Genomic DNA, 21,167 nt, shown 5'->3' with positions numbered 1-21,167 from the left:
CTTCACATAATAATAATAATAATAATAATAATATTGTGTCACACTACTGTTGATGAACTCACACGAACATGATGGACAGTCTTAAATAAATCCACAGAAGGTAAATCCAAACAAAGAGAAGGCCTGCAACACACGTAACATCGTCGAGACCCGACAACAATGAACAAAAAGAGAGCACAAGCAGATACACAAGCAGACTAAACTAATTAAATAACACACCTGAACAGAATGACAATGAATTCCAATCCATCAATGAATGGAAATGGTGCAAAAGGAAAACAAAGTCCAAACTGAATGATACGGTGACAGATCGCTCCCTTCCCAGAAGGTGTAACCTCACGCCGAAGAGAGAAGGATGAGGCGGTAAGGAGGATGAGGAGATGGCGAAGGGATGGCAAAGGGCAGGCATGCCATCAGAGAGATGCAGGAAGAGGTTCGGGAGGAGGACGACAAACAAAATCTCAGAGGACAAAAGGGAAAACAAGTTCTATATGTTTCTGCAATAAAATCATTGGCAGAGATTTTCCATAGTGAAATCAAAACCTCATTGAGGCAGGTTTATTGAACAATCTTGGGATTTATGCACAAATGAAAGGATGATTCTACAAAAATTATTTTTATGCTAATACCAGGCTTAATCGGTGTCCAACGAGAACCTGAAAAAGTTTATCTAGTGCTGATGGTATGAGGTAGAGCTGGACAATAAACAATAGGATATTAGATCTCTATATGATATCACACAGCCCATGTCACTAATAAGTCTGCATGTTCTGTGGGAATGAGTGGTGTGATTTTGTCTACCACACAATCTCAAACACCTGTGACGCTCACAGTGTTTTCATCATCTGATGTCTCAATACATGAGGACATGAACACATATGAACTTCATCTCCAGAGCTACTCTGAGAGACACTTCATGAGATTTTCACCATTTCATTTGATTAAAACTACCATCAAATACACACCGAAACTCAAGGATCTTCACATAATAATAATAATAATAATAATAATATTGTGTCACACTACTGTTGATGAACTCACACGAACATGATGGACAGTCTTAAATAAATCCACAGAAGGTAAATCCAAACAAAGAGAAGGCCTGCAACACACGTAACATCGTCGAGACCCGACAACAATGAACAAAAAGAGAGCACAAGCAGATACACAAGCAGACTAAACTAATTAAATAACACACCTGAACAGAATGACAATGAATTCCAATCCATCAATGAATGGAAATGGTGCAAAAGGAAAACAAAGTCCAAACTGAATGATACGGTGACAGATCGCTCCCTTCCCAGAAGGTGTAACCTCACGCCGAAGAGAGAAGGATGAGGCGGTAAGGAGGATGAGGAGATGGCGAAGGGATGGCAAAGGGCAGGCATGCCATCAGAGAGATGCAGGAGGAGGTTCGGGAGGAGGACGACAAACAAAATCCAAGGAGGTGTAGGTGGAGGAGATGACCAGGGAGGAGCCTTGAGCGGGTAGGTGAAGACCCAGGCCATAGCCAGGACTGCACTCCATGGCAGCGTCACTGGAGGGAGGAGCTAAGGCGTGATGGAGCGACCGAGGAAGGAGGCGGAGCCTGAGGAACGGCGGAGCGGTGGAAGGGGTGGAGGGTCGGAGAGCAGCGGACAGCCTGCAAGTCCGCAGTGGAAGCGTTGCAAAGTCCAACCCAGGTGGAGCCGACTGACCGAGGGAGACCAAATGGCTGATGGTCCACGCCGGAATCGAGGGTGGGAGGATCGTAGGTGCATTAGTCTGGACGGCGGTACGGGGTGGAGCGGAGGTATCCGAGGCCGGAGGCAGAGCCACGGGATCCTCAGGTCCAGGAGACAAAGACTCCCGGCAGGCCCGAGATGGAGCCCCACCACTGAGAGGAGGTGACAGAGGGACTGACAGGGGACGAAGATGACTGGACAGCAGGAGTGGCTGAGGACTGAGGAGAATGAAGAAATGCACAAAATCGAAACAAGAATAAAATGTCTCTTAAAGCAGCTTGGAGACGAGGTGGGAAAGGGAGGCTGGGCGGGACCAGCGAATCAGACAGATGAACAGAATTATGCAGGATTAGGTGTGACGTGTGGCGTTGCCGGCTCACACACCTGGTAAGACACGGTAATCGGCTCAGGCTCCAGCGCGATAGCAGGCTTAGTTGCTGCTTCTTGCAATGGCTCTTCCGTCGCGGTGGACTCAGACAGACGCTCCGTGCAGCGGGCTATTGACTGGCTGTGCACTAGGTCTGCAGTGGGGCTGGTGACATCCTCAACGGTGAAGGCTGATCCACAGGAAACCAGCACCCCATCCACAGTCGGCGAAGCTACCTCGAGGAGGTTTCCCGGACAACTGCATTCTAGTGGCGTTGTTAAGTCCCACATGTAGAAACGTGCAGAGGCAGTCATAAGGAAAGTGGTCTGGTGGGCGAGACTCAGGAATTCCTCCAGGTGCTCCTCGAGGGAGCGATCTCCTTGCTCAAGGCACAGCAGGGTGACGGTGGCAAAATGATTCATGAAATATAAAAACAAAAAAACTAAAACACTGATCAAACGAAAACAAGGTAAAAGCATGCTGCTTCTATTTTACTTTAAGGTCGGGTCTTCTGTTAAACTACAGTGTTGATGAACTCACATGAACACGATGATGATGATGATGATGATAGGCAGTCTTAATAAATCCACAGAAATCCAAACACAGAGAAGGCTTGCAACACACAACATCGACAATACCTGACAACAATGAACAGAAAGAGAGCAACTTAAATACAAAAGCAGACTATAGACTAATGAAATGACACACCTGAACAGAATGACAATTAATGGAAATGGTGCAAAATGAAAAAGTCCAAACTGAATGAAACGGTGACAAATAGTAGTAATAATAACAATAATTTTAAGGGATATCATACAACCAACATATTTTTCCAACTCCGTTTTAACTTATACAGTTTGTCAAATCTTATTTGACATTAAATTAAAAAAAAAATGCAATGTTTGATTGTAAATTAATTGTTATATTTTCATTTGGTTACTTTTTACATGGTTAAAGTTTTATTAATTCATTTCATTAGACGCCATTTTGATGACAAATTTGTATTAAATCTTAAAACTTCACTTCAATCATAAAAATCCATACAAATGGATTTCATGGGGAACTAAACTAAAAGGTAGCTTACTTTGTGGAGTTTAATTGTGAACAAACAAGTTATGTTTACATTCATTCTCAAGGTCTAACAAATATGTGGTAAGCATTTCCTTCCCTGTTAATGGTAAATTAATATTGTGATATAGTATGATATGGAAAAAATATTGCAATAATATTTTGGCCACACCACCCAGCCCTATTATAAGATACCAGACAGCCTTGAGGTGTTGTTTGTTTTTAATCCATCATGAATCATATGTATTTGTGGTATTTGCAGCATCGCAATCATACCTGCTGATTCAATACACAACTCATCATGAAGCTGAACAGAACAGCATAACACACAACCATAATACTGAAACGCTAGCAGATAAATAATTATTGTCATAAGAGGATTCTATCATTTGCATTATATTCTTGTACTTCATAATAAGTGATTTCATTGCATTCTATTCTTGTACTTCATAAGTGATTTCATTGCATTCTATTCTTGTACTTCATAAGTGATTTCATAGCATGTGAAAATGGTTCAAGAGTTATTTCTATATTTTTTTTCTAGCCTCGAATTCTGCATGGAGAAAGAAAAACAAGAAAATGACTTTTCTGAATCGCAACAAACACTCTAAAGTGGTGGTGAAACAAAAAAAAGAGATAGAAGAACAAACGAAAGAGTGCGTGCGTGTGCGACTTGAAACAGAAGGTCCAGTTGTAGGAAGTGTATTAGAGCCCCTTTCATTGACCCACTCTGCACTGGAGTTGACAGATCTGAGACGTGCTCACCAGCTCCGTTCCTCAGTTTCTGGGGACTTCACTGGAATCTTTCTACTTCCTTAACAGTGTCTCCTGTAGCTGTCTTCATACATAGTATCACAGCCATTCAGTGGCATACTTGATTATATAGCAGTACAGTCCTCTCCAGAAAGACCGAGTTACAAAAGTGAAAAACAAAAGCTATTTCATGGCAAGGTGGCTCTGAGGCAATATGCTTGATTTGTGTGGGTTATTGTAGGTGTGGTGCGTGTATAAGAGAGCACATAAACAGTCTTCCTCTTAGAAATCAGACATGAGTTTAAGAAATATAATTTGGAGACTGTCATCCATCAAACATGGAGGTTGTGCTTCTCATTGAAAGGAAACAAATAACATGTAGAAACAGTGAGATTTTTGCAGGGATAGGCTTTCTAAAATGCTTCGAATCCAATAAGATGCAATATATCACAACGATGCCACAAAACCAATAACAGACCTGACAGATGTGTCAAGAGCGGTTGTGATGTTCTGCGGTGACATCTCAGATCAAGTACAGAATGCGCTGCTTGAATTGCAGATTGCGATTTCTTCTCATGACACTCTATTTAGTTGCATTTACTAGAAAATAGCATCAATCTCAACCTTGAGATATGTTGAGAAATGAAAAATTCATGTTATTCTGATGGAACGCCTGAAATTTCCCAACGGATCTATGAATCCTGCACTCATAGAGGCACTCTGTAAGCTAATATAACTCTTGAAATACATGAAAACAAGCAAATCTGTGAGATTACATGCAAATGTGGATTGTAGTGCAGTCCATGAGACTATTAAGAGCACTGCGGGGTAGCAAAAACAAAACAAAAAAACCTGAAATGCCCAAGTAGAAAATCACAGGACAATATTCCACTGCTCCAGGAATTCAATCACTTAATGCAAAACCATAAACCCACAGACTAGCTGCAGCTTACTCTCAATGTCTCTCAAACAGTGAATACATTTGACATTTTTATTCTTCATAGTACAAGGAAAATTGTGTCGCTTAGTGTAATTTGCTGGTGTATTCTCTACTCCACAGCAAGAAGATAATGCACGTCAACAGTTTACAAAAACATGAATTGTTGGGGTAAACAAAGCAGTTGGACTTTAAAGTAAATTCAATTGATGTATATGACATTTGTTTGCATGTGATGACTGTAAATGAAGCTCCAAGATGGGTAAGGCTGAATGCAGTAAAGCTAAATGGATATCAGCACCATGGCCAGCTCCACAGAGTCCTCAATGACTGCATTTAGAAAACCACTCACCTCCAATATCCGGCCGCAGCTTTTTGTCATACTCCTTTAGTAAGTTGTTTAATATTTGCGTTGCGTCTGTCTCGTGGGTTTTGGGGGCCAACATTTGATTCACAGTAACGTCGTCGTACTCATCATCCTCAGAAGCGACTGTTTGAGAACTGAAGAAATAAAAAATGTATTCAACAGGTCACCACTGAGGTCATTTTCTATGTTTCAACTTGTGTAAAGACACTTCATTAATCAATTGTTTTGAACAACAACTGCAATTGGTTAAACAACTGAAATTAATACATTTATGTCAGAATTAAAGAGTTACAGCAACCTGGAATATCTTAAGGTTATTAGTCCCCATTTTATAACCTGCTAGTTTTTTGAGAGCATGGAGGACTAATTAGCAATCAGACAATAAAACCAATATGAAAGAAGAAACTATTTCACAATTGCACTCACATAAAAATGCCAGTTAAAGGCTGGGTTTCCTAAAGCACTAAACAGGACTTTACACACAAGTACAACAAGTTGTACTTATTCTCTATGGCATGTTTGCCAAAAGCATCATTATCTAAGTAGCATGTAAAAACGTTCATAAATTAGCCTATGATCACACATAAGTCTGTTACATGCAAATATGTCAATAAATTATATTTAAGACTGTGCTAGACTCTCTCTTCCTTCAACAAGGGCAGGTTCATATCTGATCCAGTTGTCTTGTTTGTAGTCTTGTCTTCCATAAAAGAGACAGTCACAAACTGCATGATACATTCATTCATTTATACATACAGACACACACACACATTAATTAATTAATTAATTTGTGTGTGTGTGTGTCTTAAAAAATAATCACAACAATCATCAATCACAAGCTGTTCAGTTCAGAACTGTTTAACAACTTTAAGCACCTCGACAAAATAGCATGCGATTTCCACGTTTTGTCAGCATTTTCACCGTTTTCTGGTTAGGAAGACAAACTTTCGGAAATACTTATTTCAGCACCATTGGAACTGACAGCTCCTGTAACGACGCACACATGCGTTATCTCTACCGTGAAATACGGTAAAACATCAGTTAAGATCAATTTAAAAGCGTGATTTGTAACGTTATCAGAAAACCCAGACAAACACAAATCACACAGATTACACCCACAGAGGTGCCGTTTGAAGACATGACAAGAGATCTAAGACTTTTACGAAAGCGCTGCGCCAAAAAAAAACGAAAAAGAAAAAAAAACTCCTTATGCAACGATTGAAATAACGATACATAAAGTCTTCTGAACTTCTTAAACAGCAGAAATCAAAAGACCTGTTCTTAAAGGTGCGTACATCACATCTTCATCGCCAGACTGGTGATATAGCCTATTATGTGGCATCAAGCTAGACTATGCATAAGAAATCTGCAGAATTATCCTTATGAACAAATAATTGCTGTCAAGACAACGAGCGTAGCAACGTCACTTACCATACACGAAACACTGACAGAAGTAAGAAGTAGAGGAACAATTTGGTGGACATGTTTTAGGTGAGATTGACTCCGTATTGAGTGTGGCACACAGCACGGAGACTCTTCTAAGAAGGAAAAAAAAGTGAAACAGCTGCAGCCTTTTCTTCCAGGCTCAATTAAAACAGTGGCGAGTAGTCGATGTTATAGTCCAACGGGAACAGTAAGATCTCCTCGGCTAGTGTCCGGTGCTTAAAGTTCACTTACATTGACAATTAGCGGGATCAAATAATAGAAGAGCCCCTCCTGCTCCTTGAAGTTGCGCTGCTTTCGATTGCACCACCGGATACACATACTGACGTTCACAGGCAGAGCGCAAACTTCCAATGTGGACACCTTCAAACCTCTAACGCATCCGTTAGTTTCTGCAAATTACGTCATAAAAAACACAAAGTCTGCCTTCCCAGACGGAACTTGAGATCTTCTTCGGGTACATCTGGTATTTCAGAAAATAAAAAACGTCAGAATGCTTCGAGGAGAGACATTATGAAGCGGCTGTTTACACTATCGCTATCAGCTAGGTAAATGATTACCGCGCGGACTGTGTTCGAATTGGAAATCGGTGCGTAATTGCTGTAATTACTGTGCATACTGGGCATTGATCGCAGTGCGATTAACCCGATAATAGAGCAAGATGAGGGGGAAGAAAATGTCATCAACCAATTTGGAGTCGAATTAATTATTACAGGGTATTATTCAATGAATCAGACTATATACATCCTGATGTTTCTAGCATAAATATAGTAGCCTAACAAATACATTTTGCCATTTGCCGTACAGTGGAATGGCATTCGTCATTATTTCTTTTAACTATCGGAGTCGGATATACATAATCACTGCTGCTAATTTAACCTTCTATCCATAAGTTGTTCTCGCATTGTTGTGTTTGAATGTGAGCAGGTGCACATATGCAGTACAATATTTGAGAGACAGCGCCGACATTTATCACCACAGGCAGCTCCCAGTCGCCTACGCACTTTGGAAAAAAACACAAGCCCCTTTCTCTCTAGCTTTGCTCTGCGTGTTGTGAGATTTTTCCTCTAACTTCTCTCTAGAACAGGGGTGGCAAACTCAATTCCTGGAGGGCCGGAGCCCTGCAGAGTTTTGTTCCAATCCTGCTCCAACACACATGTAGTTTTCAAATAAGCCTGAAGGACTTGATTAGTTGGATCAGGTGTGTTTAATTAGGGTTGAATCTAAACTCTGCAGGGCTCCAGCCCTCCAGGAATTGAGCTTGACACCCCTGCTCTAGAAGGTTCAATGTCTGTGGTACTATAAACACGCCAAAGGCAAATCTACTTTTGATTATTTTATAGTCCTTTGTCATTTTGGCTCAAATTTAAATATAATAATAAATTGGTCATGAGTTCAATTAAAGTCGAAATGCATGTTTTGCGACAAGCATTACCCAACGTAATTTATAAAATGGCGATTGTTTCAAACAGGTTTCCCCGTGCACTCCTCCGTCTGCCATTGGTCAACCAAACAGAGAGTTCCACCACAAACGCACGGTTTTGGTTCTATCGGGAGCGAATGTTTGATAACACCACATAAGCAGCATAGTGGTTACATTTATCAGAGAAAATCGCCTGAAATGGCTTACTTATTTGTCTTTGAATAGACTATCCTCTTGTGGCTGATTACAGAAATGCAGATAGGAGGTGCAATAGAGAGTAAATCACAGCACATACTAAACCACATACAGTGAAAGAACAAACAGGAGTGCTGTGCAGTTAACCACAGGGTAAAGGATGTGACAAGAAAAATGCCGGCACTGTCAAACATTTTAACTCACTAAAATTAAAAACATAATTTTTGATGTACAATCAAAGCGGTGCCAAACCTTCCAGTGAAAAAATCCCCGCATTTTTAAGAGCACATTGAATTTAAGCAAATCAAGTTGAAACACACACACACACACACACACACACACACACACACACACACACACACACACACAAACCTCAAAAGTAAAATGAATAAAATCAAGCAGAAGAAATTATTGGGGGTTAAATGGATGGAAAAAAAGACATTATGATAATAATGATGACAATATTACAGTGTACAAGAGTTTTGAATACGATGCTTTTAAAGCATTGTCAATTCTGACATCTCTATGTTTAAATTGTGGGTGATCAATACATTATCTGACACTTTCTATGTGCAAACCATCTTTGCACAACAGATTAAATTAAAATAGTGACAAACCCTTTTGATAATTAAAACTGACATTTTCAGCTTTAAGAGATGCAATCTTTTGCTTTTTCTTAATAACACAATGAAAAGAACTGGGTATCTCTTCATGATACAAACATACATCTCTAATGACATATCTGAGTGAAAGCTTCTCAACTACACTAGCGGAATTCCAGTCCGGCACCAGGAGTACGATTCCAAGCTCACTCCACTACTCAGGGGATTAAAGGTTTAAGGTCCATTGGCATGCTGTGCATTATTGTGTGAGAGATGAGTTTAGTATATTAGAGAGGTTTACACTTGCCTTACATGTATTAAAAAAGAAGTAAAGTCTTTCTCTAAACCCACAACAAGAGCATGGCATGTCAAATAAATGTCAGTGTGACCGAAACAAAATAACAACATACTTTAACATTCATAAAGCATAATTAAGAACGGTGACAAATATTTAAATGCATAGAATACACAAACATTTAATTTGTATATTCTGTCACACACTGAACACAGCTGCCAGTCTCCAGTAATATGCTAGTGTATAATATCGCACACATAATTCAAAATTAGTTACTTGGTCACACTGGTGCTAGTTTAATTCGACGCCATGTATAGGAGCACCGGTAGGAAAACCAATTTAAGTGAAGCCAAATCCTTTACAAACAGATGTGGGCCAGATGTTGCCAGCGCACAGGACCAGAGGAAGCATTCCATATCCTCCCTGCTCCAGGAACTCTGGTCTTGATGTGTGCATGTGTGTTTGCTTGCATGCGTGTATGTTTTGTATAATCCCAGAAGTAATCCCAGGAAGAATCCTTCTTCCATTTACAGTGGCTTCTGCAGCAACCGTTTCATTAAGACAATATCTAAGCTTCCTGTGCATGTCTTATTGCCATGAGCCTGTGAAGAGCAGCCATGAACCCAATAAACATAAACCCCTGCAATCTCGTGGCAGATGGTCCAGCATTAGGTCCAACAAGGACCAGTAAATAAAGTTCTTGTTGATACTCTTTCCTTTAAATGAGCTCATCTGTGTGTAAATGTGACTGGTTTTAAATGTTACTAACATTCTAGGCCAGGTCTAAAGATCTGCAATTAAGCAATGTCTTTTGAGCAACTCAAACAGAAGTAATCAGAACTTGGTCAAGAAACATATCAGGCAGAATTTATTGCTTCAGACATGTATGCTTTGAGGAACAGCTGTACATCCATTGTTGTAAAAGAGCACATTACTGACTCACTTGAACTCTTGTAATGATTCATTCTCCTATAGGCCTGAGTGGTGTACAGAGGAGCTTAATGGCTCTTGTAGTTGGCCTCTTAATGAGCTACACATCATCTGTAGGGTCACTTAAAATTAATACACACACACACACACACACACACACACACACACACACACACACACACACAAACCTCAAAAGTAAAATGAATAAAATCAAGCAGAAGAAATTATTGGGGGTTAAATGGATGGAAAAAAAGACATTATGATAATAATGATGACAATATTACAGTGTACAAGAGTTTTGAATACGATGCTTTTAAAGCATTGTCAATTCTGACATCTCTATGTTTAAATTGTGGGTGATCAATACATTATCTGACACTTTCTATGTGCAAACCATCTTTGCACAACAGATTAAATTAAAATAGTGACAAACCCTTTTGATAATTAAAACTGACATTTTCAGCTTTAAGAGATGCAATCTTTTGCTTTTTCTTAATAACACAATGAAAAGAACTGGGTATCTCTTCATGATACAAACATACATCTCTAATGACATATCTGAGTGAAAGCTTCTCAACTACACTAGCGGAATTCCAGTCCGGCACCAGGAGTACGATTCCAAGCTCACTCCACTACTCAGGGGATTAAAGGTTTAAGGTCCATTGGCATGCTGTGCATTATTGTGTGAGAGATGAGTTTAGTATATTAGAGAGGTTTACACTTGCCTTACATGTATTAAAAAAGAAGTAAAGTCTTTCTCTAAACCCACAACAAGAGCATGGCATGTCAAATAAATGTCAGTGTGACCGAAACAAAATAACAACATACTTTAACATTCATAAAGCATAATTAAGAACGGTGACAAATATTTAAATGCATAGAATACACAAACATTTAATTTGTATATTCTGTCACACACTGAACACAGCTGCCAGTCTCCAGTAATATGCTAGTGTATAATATCGCACACATAATTCAAAATTAGTTACTTGGTCACACTGGTGCTAGTTTAATTCGACGCCATGTATAGGAGCACCGGTAGGAAAACCAATTTAAGTGAAGCCAAATCCTTTACAAACAGATGTGGGCCAGATGTTGCCAGCGCACAGGACCAGAGGAAGCATTCCATATCCTCCCTGCTCCAGGAACTCTGGTCTTGATGTGTGCATGTGTGTTTGCTTGCATGCGTGTATGTTTTGTATAATCCCAGAAGTAATCCCAGGAAGAATCCTTCTTCCATTTACAGTGGCTTCTGCAGCAACCGTTTCATTAAGACAATATCTAAGCTTCCTGTGCATGTCTTATTGCCATGAGCCTGTGAAGAGCAGCCATGAACCCAATAAACATAAACCCCTGCAATCTCGTGGCAGATGGTCCAGCATTAGGTCCAACAAGGACCAGTAAATAAAGTTCTTGTTGATACTCTTTCCTTTAAATGAGCTCATCTGTGTGTAAATGTGACTGGTTTTAAATGTTACTAACATTCTAGGCCAGGTCTAAAGATCTGCAATTAAGCAATGTCTTTTGAGCAACTCAAACAGAAGTAATCAGAACTTGGTCAAGAAACATATCAGGCAGAATTTATTGCTTCAGACATGTATGCTTTGAGGAACAGCTGTACATCCATTGTTGTAAAAGAGCACATTACTGACTCACTTGAACTCTTGTAATGATTCATTCTCCTATAGGCCTGAGTGGTGTACAGAGGAGCTTAATGGCTCTTGTAGTTGGCCTCTTAATGAGCTACACATCATCTGTAGGGTCACTTAGTTTTTGTGCCGTCTCACTTTCACGTAACAAGTTCAGAATAGAACGATTACAGGATAAAAACCGAATCTTTCTGAGTCGCACTTTTGGACTATCAAGGTCATTGTTCGCTCTTCCATTTCATTCCCCAAATAAGTAGCCATGCGTTTTGGTTGAAGAGATGGCATTATGGTGTGACATTTCAGTTCCAACAAGATCCAATTTGAACATGTCTGACAATAGCAGGTTCCACCTTTCTACTGTACAGTTGGCCTTCATTCTCGCCCTTTTCCTGTCTTTAGAATCTGAATGTTTGAATTATTAAATGTGAATGTTTCTTTTATTTTGTTTTCAGACCTGTTTACCTGATCCTTTCACATTAGTCTACATGGTAGCGCAAAGAAAATATCACTAGGTGTCAACGTTTAAGGCTGTTGCTGACTCGTTCCAACCTCGAAAACCCACTGGCCAATTTACAACACAGACAAAAAATAAGAAAATGGCTATCGCATAAACAGCATGAAAAGCCAATGTGAAAACTATTAACTGTAAAGAAATGCCACATTCTGTCAAAGCCTACAATATTTCACGATACAATCTGCGTTTTCACCATCATTCATGTCGCTTTGGCTGCACATTAGATTAGTGAATCAGAACCATTTTCAGCTCTTCCTCACTAATGTTAAGCCGCATCTACGCTAAAAGCAAAGCATACACAAGCTATGTACAAATGATTCGCTGCAACCCAACCTTGTTCACCTTGCAGGATATCTTGGTCTAAATTGTGAAAAGCTGCCTAAGGTGCACAATTCTATTTAGCTACTTCAAAAAAGCTTAGAAACAAATGACAAACGAAAGTGAAATCAGTAATTGTGGGACATTCCCGAGCACGCGTATGAAGTAATCCCTCTGAAGGCAACATTTTTAGCATGGCTAAAAACTTAGCATAGCATCTGTCTGCCTTACACCATTGATGCTAAAGCTAATAAAAAAGAAGAGAAGGCTGAAATGCGTTAATACAAAGCAAGGGTTTCATTATAAGCAATTACCCATTTCAACATAGTAGAAAATGGTTTTTGCATAGCATTTGGCCTTGCTGTACTTCTTTTCAATATATGTTTTTTTTTTTATACTGTGATAATGTTGATGCCAAATGTATTCATTTTTGTTCACATCCCTTGGAAAATTTTCATGACTGAAATGGGAGCTTCTGTGGCTCTCAATTCATTGTAAAATGAATGCAATAACCTGTGGAAACCAGAGAAATATAAAGTACGAAGTCAAGGCAGATATGGCAATTATATTCCCATAGAGCTTTGAATCTATCATGCAATTTATGATATCAGGAGGAAAATTCACCAGGAGCACTCCTCTTATAGAATAGCAAAGTGAGAGGTGCAGTAAATAAGTGCTCGTCATCGTTTTTTGCAAGGTCAGCTTGTCGTCGAGTATTGAAGTGGAGAAGAAAAAGAGGTTGTGAAGGGAATGTCGCAGTGGCATAGGGGGCTTAGCAGGGGCTAATCGGCTCCAGTAATCACCGGTTCCCTGTTGAGATATGTGGCCCAGTAGACCAAGTTGAAAGTCCCAAAGAGGACCGGGAACACTATCCGAGACATCTTGTCAATTTTGCTGACGCTGTTGTAAGTCTTTTTGGGGTCCATTGCAGGCTTGGTCTCAGCGCTCTTCAACTGGACAGTGGTGCTGTTGGAGATGGTTGAGATAGCTGCATCCTTCGTGAAGTTAACTCCAGACAAACAGGCATTGTTTGGCTTTTTGGAGAGTGCCAGTGGGTCTTTTTTCTGTGGTTGAGAAAGCAGAAGACATTGTTATAGTCAGATTTTAAACAGTATTGTCAATGTAAGAACAAAGTTGCCAACTCTGCCCAGAGAGGCCAGATAATGAACCAGTTTGAAGGTCGTCACCTTCTAATTAAAGGTGAAATACAGTCATGGTTAACAGAGATCTGAGTCTGAACATTAAACAATGGCCTCTGCAGGGCCAGCAGAAGAGATTAATTAATAAAGCCACAGTATAATAATGGAGCGGTCGAGACTGTGGTTCAGACAGAGTGGATTGAACTTGACTCACTCAAGGGTATGTGCAAGTGACTTTGAGGCACTTTTCCAAGTGAAATGTCATTTAGTTTATCACAATTACACATCATCTACGCTGTTCATCAATAAAAGTTATAATCCTTTCAAGGATTTTTGTCCACAATCAGTATGATTACTTTAGGTCAAAAAGAACATAAGCAGCAGTTATAACTCTAAAAGTCCTGCTTTATTGCTTTTATGTTCCAGTACTTTCAGGTGGGCAGAGGTAATCTGTCACCATGCCAGCTTGTGGGGGTGGCAGACAAAAGGTTCTGAGTTGCTTCTAGCCACCTCATTTTTCCACAATTCATCTTTGCTTAAAAGAATAGAGCTTTCAAGTCTAAAAGGGGGTGCAAACGCATCAAGATAGTCCATACAAGTTTATGCACTGTATTACAAGTCTTGAGTTATTAGAAAGGAGTGAGAAACACCCAAATTTAAGTTCATGAGAGTCATAGAGATGTGTGATTTGCAAATGAGTCGTGAACCATTTGATCCGATTCACAATAAAAAAAGATCATATTTGGAATAGAGTTCCCGATTTCAACTCAATGATTCTATAATCATTGAAAAGTAAGATTATCATTGAATAACTTGCGTAATTGCTGTAAAGAAAATTTAAAACACATGCAAAATAGCGCATGAGTGGTATGGATAATTTTTGAAGATACACACACATATGCACATTTTTATAATTCTATAATTTATAACTCATTAAATAATTCTGAAATATTTGAATTTTTTATTAAGAATTAGAATTTCTAAAAGATCACAACACTGAAGACTGGAATCAATTACATTTTAAAGTATATTCATATAGAATTGTAATAATTTTTCACAGTATTACTGTTTTTACTGTATTTTTCTTGGTGAACAAAAGAGACGTCATTCAAAAACATAAAAAAAATTGTACCAACCCCAATATTGAACAGTATTTTGTATACGTCACTTCCTGCTCTTTTTTTAAAGAAGGACCCCACAGCATGAGCTCAAGGTTTTAGAAAGACTACTTAACAGGAGAGGTGGAATAAGTTGGTGTTTGATAAAAAAAGGGTGACATTTAAGAAAGCTGTGCTGGAGGTCCAGATCTGACCTTCAGAGGTCTTGACTGTAGAGTCTTTACTAACAAACTCACCACAGTGACATTGACGGCTCTTTGAATTCTGTTTGTCCACTGCGAATGAAAAATTACCACCTGGGTGAAAATGGATCTTGCATAAGCAGAAACCTGGCATTTACATGTTCATCAACCAAGCAGCTCTCAGAAATCTCAATGAAGTGGCTGGTCTGAAGGGCATTCTGGGTAAACGCTAAATATTCACCCTGTAGAATTTCAAAATGTGACATCCATCAGCAGCTAACACAAATACAGCTCATCTAATCTAAAGCAGTTGACATTTGAGTTAGTGTCACCATCTGAAATGTTGTGACTGAGCACTCTCAAGCTGTTCCGGTGTCTCAAAACAATTAGAAAAAGCATATTATATAACCGCAATGTATTGTAACCTTCGCGTCAAACAGAACTGTCATGTTATGCAACTTCACTCAACAAAGCCTCTTTCTGAGGTTTTCTAAGAGTTGAACATCACATATGCACAAACGCATGAAAACATACTAAAGTTACTTTAGGCTGCTGAGCCTCCAAGGCCTTCTTTCCATCCCATGCCCAGCTGCGTTTGGTGAAGTAGTTGACTGTGGCAAACTCGATAAGCGCAGAGAACACAAAGGCATAGCAAACAGCGATGAACCAATCCATTGCAGTGGCATATGCTACTTTAGGAAGAGAGTTGCGGGCGCTGATGCTGAGGGTGGTCATGGTCAACACTGTGGTCACACCTGTGGAGGATCAAACACATAGATATTTAGAATATTATAAGATCTCTAAAGCAAAATAAATAAATAAATAAATACACTACCGGTCAAAAGTTTGGAATGATTCAGAGTTTTTAATAACAAAGTCTCTTGTGCTCAACAAGGCTGCATTTATTTGATCAGAAATACAGTAAAAACTGTAATATTGTGAAATATTTTTACAGTTTAAAATAACTTTCTATTTTAACCTATTCATGTGATGGCAAAGCTGAATTTTCAGCAGCAATTACTCCAGTAAATACGTTTATTCAGCATAAACACATTTAATTTACTTTTATAACGTGACAGTTAAGACATTTATAATGTTACAAAAGTTTTCTATTTTGAATAAATGCTGTTCTTTTGAACTTTCTATTCATCAAACAATCCTTAAAAAAATTTATCACGGTTTCCACAAAAATGTAAAGCAGCAAAAACAACACTGATGATAAGAACCATTATTAATAACTGAGCACAAATTTAAAAAAAAAGATAATAATTGAGCACCAAATCAGCATATTATAAATTATTTCTGAAGGATTATGTGACACTGAAGACTGAAGTAATAGCTGTTGAAAATTCAGCTTTGCCATCACAAGAATAAATGACTTTTTAATATACAGTATGTTAAAATGAAACAGTTATTTTAAATTATAATAATACTTACTGTTGTCACATTTTTTATTTTTGATCAAATAAATGCAGCCTCGTGAGCGAAAGATACCTTTTCTTATCTTAATTTCTTAAGACACCATAAATCAAACAACACGCCTAATTAAAAAATACATTTCTTTAAAACGTATAAGAGTTACACCATAATTTCATCTGCAAAATGTACAGGCATACTGTATAATGCTTATAAAATAAAACGATTTATGTGCCAAAAACAATCACAACAATCCATCAAAAAATGTTCAGTAGCAGCACAGTCATTTTGTGAATGCTGCTACCAGTGAGCAGGGAAATTCGTCTTTCATCCAAAATAATTATTTTAATATTTAAAATGCTTTGCATGAATAAAATATTGGTTCATGAATCATAAACTCATCTTAACAACAAAACAAAGCATACCAGATGGGAATAATGACATTAAGATCCTTTCATTCCCAGAAATGCAGTCTACTTTCTATCAAAGAAAAAACTTTATAGAAGGTAGCAATGAAGGGTCAAACACAGCAGCACTGCAGTTCAGATATAACTGTTTATATATATATATATATATATATATATATATCTAACATGCCCTTAGAATGACAGTATCGTTATAATTCTTTATGCAAAGCCTCTGAGAATAGTTCTCGATAAGCATCTGAGGAGTGGAGGTGTGCTGTCCCTGTCAGAGGGAGGTCAGATTGCCCCAGGCAGCGGTCACAGAGACTTTTAGACATAAATAAGTATGGTACTACAATCCCTTAGGCATACGGCTCCGGGATTTCTCAGCCTCGGGCTATGCAAATAAAACACTGTCACATGTGTGATATCAGCAAGTGAGTCTTTGAGCCTCCGTTCATGGATATTTGTATATTTATGTGTGTGAGAAAGCATTATGTTTTGATGTAGCCTTTGTTGGCCAGTCATAGAGATGTTGTTTGCGTGGGCTCATATTCCTTGTGGACTGTCTGCTCACTTTGCTGATTATTGCCAAGATACAATGCAAGGCCCCAGAACTGAATAGGAATGGCGGTGTGAATTCAAAAACAGTCATCTGAGTGGATTAGCTCTTAATTCCTTCTGATTGCATCAGTCAATTCTGATTTCCATTTTGATGAGAATTATCGATGTACAAAGCAAAACATTAAGTGACAGACCGAAAGGAGCAACAGATAAGAATCCATACATGCTAGGTGAGTGAAAACAGAATATAGTTATATAAAATCCTCTGCATGCAATCAGAACAGGAGGAGTAAATATCTGATGCTGATGAGTTTTTAAAGGTGCAAGCAAGGTTTTTTTTTTGTCTAAGCAGTCTATAATAACTGGAGAATGCTATTAGCATTAGCATGATATAGTTATGGCATTAACCAGAAGGGGCTAATGGAGCCATGCTGAACAGTGTTGTTAATCCTAACTAAAACTACTGAAATTGTTTTTGGTAATTTTAATAAATCTGAAATATAATAAAATACAAATATTAGATAAAATACTTTCATTAAAAAAACTTAAATGAGAATTAGAAATGTTCCCTTGCCAACACCAACTAACTGAAATAAAGTTGTAGTAGTAAAATTATGAAAACTGAAACAAAATTAAATCTATATAGATAAAAAAAAATACTAAATACAAAAAAAATAAAATCAAAATTGAAAATATAAAAATATAAAAATAAATGCTAATTCAAAGTAATAATAATAAATATTATAAAATTATATAAATAAAACTCTGAATGGTATAGTTATGACATTAACCAGCAGGAGCTAACAGGGCCATGCTAAACAATGTTGCTACAGTATTGTTAACAAAATCACTGAAGTAATAAGGTTACAAAAATTAAAACTAAAAAAAAAATGTTAATGACAGCATTCATGAGGTGGTAACCCATTCACGTAGATTTAAACAGCTATTTATTTGTGTGTGTGTGTGTGTGTGTGTGTGTGGGTGTGTGTGTGTGTGTGTGTGTGTGTGTGAATACACACTGACTCATGGGGACTTGTGTCACCGTGGGGACCTAAATTGAGGTCCCCATGAGGAAAAAAGCTTATAAATCATACAGAATTAGTTTTTTTGTGAATTGGAATGCACTAACCAAAGACAGTCCTGGCAGGGACAGATTCACGGTTGAGCCAGAATGAGACTTGGGACAGAATAACAGTCATGAAGCAGGGCATGTAGGTCTGAATCACAAAGTAACCGATCTTCCTCTTCAGGTAGAAATGGGCCATCATGACTGTGTATTGACCTGCAGGGGGAACAATGAAACAGAAGAATGAAATGAGAGAAAGGATGAGAATAGAAACAGTGATGGAAAAATAAGTAAGAGAAGAAACAAAGGGACTAAGAGAGGAAGGGATAGAGTGTGATTAAACTCTTGTGGGATAAGTGCAAACCAGTTGAGAGGTTTAAAGAGAAAATGAGAAAAAGAGAGAGAGAGACCGAGAGAGAGAGAGAGGTGGTGAGAAACAAGTCAAGGGAAGACAGAGACATAATAATATGAGACAAATCAAGACAAATGTGAAGTGATGTGATTATGGAATTTTCCAACAGTACTGTCACTATTCTTTCAGAGTAAAGGGAAACACTTTGACTTCCTAGTTTGTGGTCTCATTAGCACCAAATAGTGGACAGTTACTGTAATGTCTGACCACAAAGATGATTTGATGTTGTTTTAGTGAAAGAGTAAAACTTAAATGACTTTGAAGAAATAAAAACTGCATAAATCGTCAGAATGGAACAGATTGAATCATCTAAACAAAAGTGACATATATGGTGTGTTTAAGAGCTGTCACACTGTGCACTGGAACATGAAGTCAATCATTAACTGGAATAGAAAAGAGAATACAGAGTGAAAAAAACATTATATATCCTGTTAACCAAGTGAAGATTGAATTTGAAGCATTAAAAAAATATTTTTGAGCCACACAGTCTGATAAACTATAGAAAATCCACTGATGACTGCTGCTTTCTCCTGGCAAAATCGGATTTTTGTGTCCCACTAATCCCTCGTCACAATCTGCATCCTGCAGGCTTCTCTCTCTCTCTCTCTCTCTCACATACACACACACACACACACACACACACACTCTTCTGTCTGTCGCACTTTCAATAGTTCCATCCATTCTGTCAGGCCAGGTCATCCATGTTTAGGATATACTCTTTCACGGCTTGCAGAGAGAGAGTGAGGGAACAAAAAAGGGGGTAAAAGCAGAGCAAAAGTGCAAAATCTAGTCAGGATCAGAGGGGAGAGATCAAGTGGATCAGATGAAGAGGACGATGATAAGCTGCTGAGCCTTGGTAGTCAAGGAAAAGTTTGAATGTCGTGAGGGCCCTGGGGTCAAAGATGTCCTCGTCACGAGGGGTTCGTCGCATCCCCTTCGTCTCACTCGGCCATTTATTTCAATGACCGGGAAGAAAGCACAACTGGCAGTGCCCCATTTCAGATATTCCACCTTGGATGTGCCCTGCAGGGTGGGACTCTTCTGAGAGCAGCAAACATGCGACTGTGGTGGATTTTACTGCTAAGCTTTTGGAGTGTTTATGGAGAACTCCCATTCTTAGCAGAGAACAACGCTGCCATGCTGGTCAACTGGTGAGTGGTCTGTTTTTTTTACACTCAAAGAAAAATAACACAGCGTTGAATGTCGACAGAAACGGATGAGCACCTGAGGGGGGTCAGCTTCTAAATCAATTTGAAACAGTTGGGAAGGTCAGGTGCTATTTTCTGGATGGGAGTTCTTATTAATAAAAGGTGACAGGTTATCTGGATGTCTTTACAGTGTGGGTCAAGTGATTGAATGTTGACATTTCCACTGGAGATAATTTTACCCTCTGTTTGGCAGACTCTAGAAGGCCTTTTTTCCCCCTTTCTTTCTTCTCCACTGGGTTTTCTAAGTTGAGCTAATGACCCTGCACTCATGATATGAAGTCCTGGTGGATCTATTTTTAACTCTGTAAAGAGGTTTGCCTCAGATTAGCAGCAGTGATGACCAGCTGACCTTTGTCCTGCAAGTCAGCCAGGGCAAAAATCGGAAGACAGGTTATAAAGTCCTGCCAAGAAAGAAATACCATGGCCTCAGAGCTTATTTCTAAGTGTTTCTGGCCACCTGATGACAGCAGGTGAACTTTGATGTGTAAATCAATGGCAGTGAGAAAAAGAGATGGCTCAGCAGGGTTTAAAACATCACGTGGTCAGCGTAGATGATAATATCTGCCTAGCTCATGATCAGAGCATGATAATGTCTTATTGAATATGAGTGTATGCCAGCTCAGCACGGTTATCCATATATGTACATCCATAAATGCAGAACAAGGGCAAGCCCCCAACCCCACCCCCCACACATGATTACAAAGCTAGAGGCAGAAATGATATGAGTGTATTACCAGTCATCTTTACATAACCGAATTGACAGATGCCACCTAGGCCCCCTTCTCCCCCTTGCTCGTCTCCCATGTGTCTCATTCCGGCTTGAGCCAATGGTGGCTGACCGACGTCACATGGTAAAAGCACAACTGATGGGGAAGCACAAGGATTAACCCTCCAGACCCAATGGCTCAGGATAAGTGTTGTTTTCTCCCCTCCCTCTCTCTCATCTTCATCTCTTCCTGTACTCTTGCTGGTCCTAGAGACAGCTGGCCATAAGTGGGAGGTGTACTGAAATCCTCATCACTCATTTGCCATCCAGCTTGATTTGAAAAAGCTATAATCACAGAAGGGCTATT

The 21,167-nt window shown here is 38.9% G+C and overlaps 2 protein-coding genes and 1 pseudogene across 4 annotated transcripts in view; 1 reads left to right on the top strand and 2 right to left on the bottom strand.

The window, feature by feature from the left end:
- Positions 1-7,161, bottom strand: part of LOC107685290 (gamma-aminobutyric acid receptor subunit gamma-3-like) — a 129,421-nt pseudogene extending 122,260 nt beyond the window's left edge.
- Positions 7,162-11,669: 4,508 nt separating this feature from the next.
- Positions 11,670-21,167, bottom strand: part of gabra5 (gamma-aminobutyric acid type A receptor subunit alpha5) — a 32,035-nt gene continuing 22,537 nt past the window's right edge. For all 3 annotated transcript variants that reach the window (XM_016481821.1, XM_016481822.1, XM_016481823.1), the window contains exons 9-11: positions 18,538-18,690; positions 15,568-15,779; positions 11,670-13,649 (exon numbers count right to left, since the gene is read on the bottom strand). In XM_016481821.1, coding sequence (XP_016337307.1) covers positions 13,368-13,649; positions 15,568-15,779; positions 18,538-18,690 — 647 coding nt within the window. In that variant the 3' untranslated portion in view covers positions 11,670-13,367. The remainder of the gene's footprint in view (positions 13,650-15,567; positions 15,780-18,537; positions 18,691-21,167) is intronic.
- LOC107685288 (gamma-aminobutyric acid receptor subunit beta-3-like) overlaps positions 19,857-21,167 on the top strand; it is a 73,549-nt gene continuing 72,238 nt past the window's right edge. Inside the window, exon 1 of the mRNA XM_016481818.1 lies at positions 19,857-20,037. Within this exon, the coding sequence (XP_016337304.1) occupies positions 19,943-20,037 (95 nt within the window). The 5' untranslated portion in view covers positions 19,857-19,942. The remainder of the gene's footprint in view (positions 20,038-21,167) is intronic.

The sequence above is a fragment of the Sinocyclocheilus anshuiensis genome, unplaced genomic scaffold (assembly GCF_001515605.1).
Source record: "Sinocyclocheilus anshuiensis isolate Anshui unplaced genomic scaffold, SAMN03320099.WGS_v1.1 scaffold385, whole genome shotgun sequence".
NCBI lineage: Eukaryota > Metazoa > Chordata > Actinopteri > Cypriniformes > Cyprinidae > Sinocyclocheilus > Sinocyclocheilus anshuiensis.
Note: the sequence above shows the minus strand (reverse complement) of the source record. Positions and strands in the feature narration are given on the sequence as shown.